Source organism: Oncorhynchus keta, chromosome 19 (assembly GCF_023373465.1).
Source record: "Oncorhynchus keta strain PuntledgeMale-10-30-2019 chromosome 19, Oket_V2, whole genome shotgun sequence".
Classification (NCBI taxonomy): Eukaryota; Metazoa; Chordata; class Actinopteri; order Salmoniformes; family Salmonidae; genus Oncorhynchus; species Oncorhynchus keta.
Window position 1 is genome coordinate 9,826,146 of NC_068439.1, and position 8,296 is coordinate 9,834,441.

Sequence of the window (8,296 nt, forward strand, 5' to 3'; positions counted from 1 at the left end):
ATAGCGTGTATAGTGTATATAGTGTGTAGCGTGTATAGCGTGTAGCGTGTATAGTGTATAGTGTGTAGCGTGTATAGTGTATAGCGTGTAGCGTGTGTAGCGTGTATAGTGTGTAGCGTGTATAGTGTGTAGCGTGTATAGTGTGTAGCGTGTATAGCGTGTAGCGTGTATAGCGTGTGTGTAGCGTGTGTATAGTGTGTAGCGTGTATAGTGTGTAGCGTGTGTATAGCGTGTAGCATGTGTATAGTGTATAGCGTGTAGCGTGTGTATAGCGTGTAGCGTGTGTATAGTGTATAGCGTGTAGCGTGTGTATAGTGTATAGCGTGTAGCATAGTGTGTAGCGTGTGTATAGTGTGTAGCGTGTATAGTGTGTAGCGTGTATAGTGTATAGCGTGTATAGTGTATAGCGTGTATAGTGTGTAGCGTGTATAGTGTGTAGCGTGTGTATAGCGTGTAGCATGTGTATAGTGTATAGCGTGTAGCGTGTGTATAGTGTATAGCGTGTAGCGTGTGTATAGTGTATAGCGTGTGTATAGTGTATAGCGTGTAGCGTGTGTAGTGTATAGCGTGTAGCGTGTGTATAGTGTGTAGCGTGTATAGTGTATAGCATGTATAGTGTGTAGCGTGTATAGTGTGTAGCGTGTATAGTGTATAGCGTGTATAGTGTGTAGCGTGTATAGTGTATAGCATGTATAGTGTATAGTGTGTAGCGTGTATAGTGTGTAGCGTGTATAGTGTGTAGCGTGTATAGTGTGTAGCGTGTATAGTGTGTAGCGTGTATAGTGTGTAGCGTGTATAGTGTGTAGCGTGTATAGTGTGTAGCGTGTATAGTGTGTAGCGTGTATAGTGTGTAGCGTGTATAGTGTATAGTGTGTAGCGTGTATAGTGTGTAGCGTGTATAGTGTATAGCGTGTATAGCGTGTATAGTGTGTATAGTGTGTAGCGTGTATAGTGTGTAGCGTGTATAGTGTGTAGCATGTATAGTGTATAGTGTGTAGCGTGTATAGTGTGTAGCGTGTATAGTGTATAGCGTGTATAGCGTGTATAGTGTGTAGCGTGTATAGTGTGTAGCATGTATAGTGTATAGTGTGTAGCGTGTATAGTGTGTAGCGTGTATAGTGTATAGCGTGTATAGCGTGTATAGTGTGTAGCGTGTATAGTGTGTAGCGTGTATAGTGTGTAGCGTGTATAGTGTGTATAGCGTGTATAGTGTGTAGTGTGTAGCATGTATAGTGTATAGTGTGTAGCGTGTATAGTGTGTAGCGTGTATAGTGTGTAGCGTGTATAGTGTGTAGCGTGTATAGTGTGTAGCGTGTATAGTGTGTAGCGTGTATAGTGTGTAGCGTGTATAGTGTGTAGCGTGTGTAGCGTGTATAGTGTAAGTGAAACCCAACACAGTTCACACTGATAGAGGCCCGCTCAAGGAAGTAACCTTATTAAAGACTCTGGGGGGGGGAAGCAGTTTCCTTCTAATACATCCCTCAGATTAATGGTTTTATTAACACATCAAAACAGATCATTTGTTTCTAGATCATAAATTATTTGGCACTACTAGATCATTCAAAAGCTGTATCGCTTCCAAGTAGGCCATCTCACAGTAACTTCGTACCCAAGTAGGGAATGTCCCATCAGGCCTTGGCAAACAAAACTCAGTGTTGGTTTGATGCAGTTCTTTATATGACTGCAGTGTTCTGAACAGTATATGACAACGGACTCCATTTAATCGTGGGAAACCAAGAGAGACAGAGAGAAACCCTCACACTTCATGCTACATTTGTCATGCTGTGTGACCCATTACAAATAGAACCTTTAGAATGAACCACGCTGTGTTCTACATGTTCTATGTGCCATGCTGTGTGACTCATTACAAATAGAACCTTTAGAATGAACCACGCTGTGTTCTACATGTTCTATATGTCATGCTGTGTGACTCATTACAAATAGAACCTTTAGAATGAACCACGCTGTGTTCTACATGTTCTATGCCATGCTGTGTGACCCATTACAAATAGAACCTTTAGAATGAACCACGCTGTGTTCTACATGTTCTATATGTCATGCTGTGTGACTCATTACAAATAGAACCTTTAGAATGAACCACGCTGTGTTCTACATGTTCTATGCCATGCTGTGTGACCCATTACAAATAGAACCTTTAGAATGAACCACGCTGTGTTCTACATGTTCTATATGTCATGCTGTGTGACTCATTACAAATAGAACCTTTAGAATGAACCACGCTGTGTTCTACATGTTCTATGCCATGCTGTGTGACCCATTACAAATAGAACCTTTAGAATGAACCACGCTGTGTTCTACATGTTCTATATGTCATGCTGTGTGACTCATTACAAATAGAACCTTTAGAATGAACCACGCTGTGTTCTACATGTTCTATGCCATGCTGTGTGACCCATTACAAATAGAACCTTTAGAATGAACCACGCTGTGTTCTACATGTTCTATGTCATGCTGTGTGACCCATTACAAAGAGAACCTTTAGAATGAACCGCCCCATTCAAGCTGTGCGACCCATTACAAATAGAATCTTTAGAATGAACCGCCCCATTCAAGCTGTGTGAATCTTTAGAATGAACCGCCCCATTCAAGCTGTGTGACCCATTACAAATAGAATCTTTAGAATGAACCGCCCCATTCAAGCTGTGTGACCCATTACAAATAGAATCTTTAGAATGAGCCGCCCCATTCAAGCTGTGTGAATCTTTAGAATGAACCGCCCCATTCAAGCTGTGTGACCCATTACAAATAGAATCTTTAGAATGAACCGCCCCATTCAAGCTGTGTGACCCATTACAAATAGAATCTTTAGAATGAACTGCCCCATTCAAGCTGTGTGACCCATTACAAATAGAATCTTTAGAATCCCCATTCAAGCTGTGCGACCCATTACAAATAGAATCTTTAGAATGAACCGCCCCATTCAAGCTGTGTGACCCATTACAAATAGAATCTTTAGAATGAACCGCCCCATTCAAGCTGTGTGACCCATTACAAATAGAATCTTTAGAATGAACCGCCCCATTCAAGCTGTGCGACCCATTACAAATAGAATCTTTAGAATGAACCGCCCCATTCAAGCTGTGTAACCCATTACAAATAGAATCTTTAGAATGAACCGCCCCATTACAAATAGAATCTTTAGAATGAACCGCCCCATTCAAGCTGTGTGACCCATTACAAATAGAATCTTTAGAATGAGCCGCCCCATTCAAGCTGTGTGAATCTTTAGAATGAACCGCCCCATTCAAGCTGTGTGACCCATTACAAATAGAATCTTTAGAATGAACCGCCCCATTCAAGCTGTGTGACCCATTACAAATAGAATCTTTAGAATGAACCGCCCCATTCAAGCTGTGTGACCCATTACAAATAGAATCTTTAGAATGAACCGCCCCATTCAAGCTGTGTGACCCATTACAAATAGAATCTTTAGAATGAACCGCCCCATTCAAGCTGTGTGACCCATTACAAATAGAATCTTTAGAATGAACCGCCCCATTCAAGCTGTGTGACCCATTACAAATAGAATCTTTAGAATGAACCGCCCCATTCAAGCTGTGCGACCCATTACAAATAGAACCTTTAGAATGAACCACGCTGTGTTCTACATGTTCTATATGTCATGCTGTGTGACTCATTACAAATAGAACCTTTAGAATGAACCACGCTGTGTTCTACATGTTCTATGCCATGCTGTGTGACTCATTACAAATAGAACCTTTAGAATGAACCACGCTGTGTTCTACATGTTCTATGCCATGCTGTGTGACCCATTACAAATAGAACCTTTAGAATGAACCTCGCTGTGTTCTACATGTTCTATGCCATGCTGTGTGACCCATTACAAATAGAACCTTTAGAATGAACCACGCTGTGTTCTACATGTTCTATGTCATGCTGTGTGACCCATTACAAAGAGAACCTTTAGAATGAACCGCCCCATTCAAGCTGTGTGACCCATTACAAATAGAATCTTTAGAATGAACCGCCCCATTCAAGCTGTGTGAATCTTTAGAATGAACCGCCCCATTCAAGCTGTGTGACCCATTACAAATAGAATCTTTAGAATGAACCGCCCCATTCAAGCTGTGTGACCCATTACAAATAGAATCTTTAGAATGAACTGCCCCATTCAAGCTGTGTGACCCATTACAAATAGAATCTTTAGAATGAACTGCCCCATTCAAGCTGTGTGACCCATTACAAATAGAATCTTTAGAATGAACCGCCCCATTCAAGCTGTGTGACCCATTACAAATAGAATCTTTAGAATGAACCGCCCCATTCAAGCTGTGTGACCCATTACAAATAGAATCTTTAGAATGAACCGCCCCATTCAAGCTGTGTGACCCATTACAAATATAATCTTTAGAATGAACTGCCCCATTCAAGCTGTGTGACCCATTACAAATAGAATCTTTAGAATGAACCGCCCCATTCAAGCTGTGCGACCCATTACAAATAGAATCTTTAGAATGAACCGCCCCATTCAAGCTGTGTAACCCATTACAAATAGAATCTTTAGAATGAACCGCCCCATTACAAATAGAATCTTTAGCATGAACCGCCCCATTCAATCTGTGCGACCCATTACAAATAGAATCTTTAGAATGAACCGCCCCATTCAAGCTGTGTGACCCATTACAAATAGAATCTTTAGAATGAGCCGCCCCATTCAAGCTGTGTGACCCATTACAAATAGAATCTTTAGAATGAACCGCCCCATTCAAGCTGTGTGACCCATTACAAATAGAATCTTTAGAATGAACTGCCCCATTCAAGCTGTGTGACCCATTACAAATAGAATCTTTAGAATGAACCGCCCCATTCAAGCTGTGCGACCCATTACAAATAGAACCTTTAGAATGAACCACGCTGTGTTCTACATGTTCTATATGTCATGCTGTGTGACTCATTACAAATAGAACCTTTAGAATGAACCACGCTGTGTTCTACATGTTCTATATGTCATGCTGTGTGACCCATTACAAATAGAATCTTTAGAATGAACCGCCCCATTCAAGCTGTGTGACCCATTACAAATAGAATCTTTAGAATGAACTGCCCCATTCAAGCTGTGTGACCCATTACAAATAGAATCTTTAGAATGAACCGCCCCATTCAAGCTGTGTGACCCATTACAAATAGAATCTTTAGAATGAACCGCCCCATTCAAGCTGTGTGACCCATTACAAATAGAATCTTTAGAATGAACCGCCCCATTCAAGCTGTGTGACCCATTACAAATAGAATCTTTAGAATGAACCGCCCCATTCAAGCTGTGTGACCCATTACAAATAGAATCTTTAGAATGAACCGCCCCATTCAAGCTGTGCGACCCATTACAAATAGAACCTTTAGAATGAACCACGCTGTGTTCTACATGTTCTATATGTCATGCTGTGTGACTCATTACAAATAGAACCTTTAGAATGAACCACGCTGTGTTCTACATGTCATGCTGTGTGACCCATTACAAATAGAATCTTTAGAATGAACTGCCCCATTCAAGCTGTGTGACCCATTACAAATAGAATCTTTAGAATGAACCGCCCCATTCAAGCTGTGTGACCCATTACAAATAGAATCTTTAGAATGAACCGCCCCATTCAAGCTGTGTGACCCATTACAAATAGAATCTTTAGAATGAACCGCCCCATTCAAGCTGTGTGACCCATTACAAATAGAATCTTTAGAATGAACCGCCCCATTCAAGCTGTGCGACCCATTACAAATAGAACCTTTAGAATGAACCACGCTGTGTTCTACATGTTCTATATGTCATGCTGTGTGACTCATTACAAATAGAACCTTTAGAATGAACCACGCTGTGTTCTACATGTTCTATGCCATGCTGTGTGACTCATTACAAATAGAACCTTTAGAATGAACCACGCTGTGTTCTACATGTTCTATGCCATGCTGTGTGACCCATTACAAATAGAACCTTTAGAATGAACCACGCTGTGTTCTACATGTTCTATGCCATGCTGTGTGACCCATTACAAATAGAACCTTTAGAATGAACCACGCTGTGTTCTACATGTTCTATGCCATGCTGTGAGACCCATTACAAATAGAACCTTTAGAATGAACCGCCCCATTCAAGCTGTGCGACCCATAACAAATAGAATCTTTAGAATGAACCGCCCCATTCAAGCTGTGTGACCCATTACAAATAGAATCTTTAGAATGAGCCGCCCCATTCAAGCTGTGTGAATCTTTAGAATGAACCGCCCCATTCAAGCTGTGTAACCCATTACAAATAGAATCTTTAGAATGAACCGCCCCATTACAAATAGAATCTTTAGAATGAACCGCCCCATTCAAGCTGTGTGACCCATTACAAATAGAATCTTTAGAATGAGCCGCCCCATTCAAGCTGTGTGAATCTTTAGAATGAACCGCCCCATTCAAGCTGTGTGACCCATTACAAATAGAATCTTTAGAATGAACCGCCCCATTCAAGCTGTGTGACCCATTACAAATAGAATCTTTAGAATGAACTGCCCCATTCAAGCTGTGTGACCCATTACAAATAGAATCTTTAGAATGAACCGCCCCATTCAAGCTGTGTGACCCATTACAAATAGAATCTTTAGAATGAACCGCCCCATTCAAGCTGTGTGACCCATTACAAATAGAATCTTTAGAATGAACCGCCCCATTCAAGCTGTGTGACCCATTACAAATAGAATCTTTAGAATGAACCGCCCCATTCAAGCTGTGCGACCCATTACAAATAGAACCTTTAGAATGAACCACGCTGTGTTCTACATGTTCTATATGTCATGCTGTGTGACTCATTACAAATAGAACCTTTAGAATGAACCACGCTGTGTTCTACATGTTCTATGCCATGCTGTGTGACTCATTACAAATAGAACCTTTAGAATGAACCACGCTGTGTTCTACATGTTCTATGCCATGCTGTGTGACCCATTACAAATAGAACCTTTAGAATGAACCTCGCTGTGTTCTACATGTTCTATGCCATGCTGTGTGACCCATTACAAATAGAACCTTTAGAATGAACCACGCTGTGTTCTACATGTTCTATGTCATGCTGTGTGACCCATTACAAAGAGAACCTTTAGAATGAACCGCCCCATTCAAGCTGTGTGACCCATTACAAATAGAATCTTTAGAATGAACCGCCCCATTCAAGCTGTGTGAATCTTTAGAATGAACCGCCCCATTCAAGCTGTGTGACCCATTACAAATAGAATCTTTAGAATGAACCGCCCCATTCAAGCTGTGTGACCCATTACAAATAGAATCTTTAGAATGAACTGCCCCATTCAAGCTGTGTGACCCATTACAAATAGAATCTTTAGAATGAACCGCCCCATTCAAGCTGTGTGACCCATTACAAATAGAATCTTTAGAATGAACCGCCCCATTCAAGCTGTGCGACCCATTACAAATAGAATCTTTAGAATGAACCGCCCCATTCAAGCTGTGTGACCCATTACAAATATAATCTTTAGAATGAACTGCCCCATTCAAGCTGTGTGACCCATTACAAATAGAATCTTTAGAATGAACCGCCCCATTCAAGCTGTGCGACCCATTACAAATAGAATCTTTAGAATGAACCGCCCCATTCAAGCTGTGTAACCCATTACAAATAGAATCTTTAGAATGAACCGCCCCATTACAAATAGAATCTTTAGAATGAACCGCCCCATTCAAGCTGTGCGACCCATTACAAATAGAATCTTTAGAATGAACCGCCCCATTCAAGCTGTGTGACCCATTACAAATAGAATCTTTAGAATGAGCCGCCCCATTCAAGCTGTGTGAATCTTTAGAATGAACCGCCCCATTCAAGCTGTGTGACCCATTACAAATAGAATCTTTAGAATGAACCGCCCCATTCAAGCTGTGTGACCCATTACAAATAGAATCTTTAGAATGAACTGCCCCATTCAAGCTGTGTGACCCATTACAAATAGAATCTTTAGAATGAACCGCCCCATTCAAGCTGTGCGACCCATTACAAATAGAACCTTTAGAATGAACCACGCTGTGTTCTACATGTTCTATATGTCATGCTGTGTGACTCATTACAAATAGAACCTTTAGAATGAACCACGCTGTGTTCTACATGTTCTATATGTCATGCTGTGTGACCCATTACAAATAGAATCTTTAGAATGAACCGCCCCATTCAAGCTGTGTGACCCATTACAAATAGAATCTTTAGAATGAACTGCCCCATTCAAGCTGTGTGACCCATTACAAATAGAATCTTTAGAATGAACCGCCCCAT

The 8,296-nt window shown here is 41.1% G+C and overlaps 1 protein-coding gene across 1 annotated transcript in view; it reads right to left on the reverse strand.

Annotated features, from left to right (window-relative positions):
• LOC127909626 (uncharacterized) overlaps window positions 1-7,919 on the reverse strand; it is an 11,515-nt gene extending 3,596 nt beyond the window's left edge. Inside the window, exons 1-3 of the mRNA XM_052471780.1 lie at window positions 7,916-7,919; window positions 7,113-7,793; window positions 2,867-3,244 (exon numbers count right to left, since the gene is read on the reverse strand). Coding sequence (XP_052327740.1) covers window positions 2,867-3,244; window positions 7,113-7,793; window positions 7,916-7,919 — 1,063 coding nt within the window. The remainder of the gene's footprint in view (window positions 1-2,866; window positions 3,245-7,112; window positions 7,794-7,915) is intronic.
• Between the last annotated feature and the right edge of the window lie 377 nt (window positions 7,920-8,296).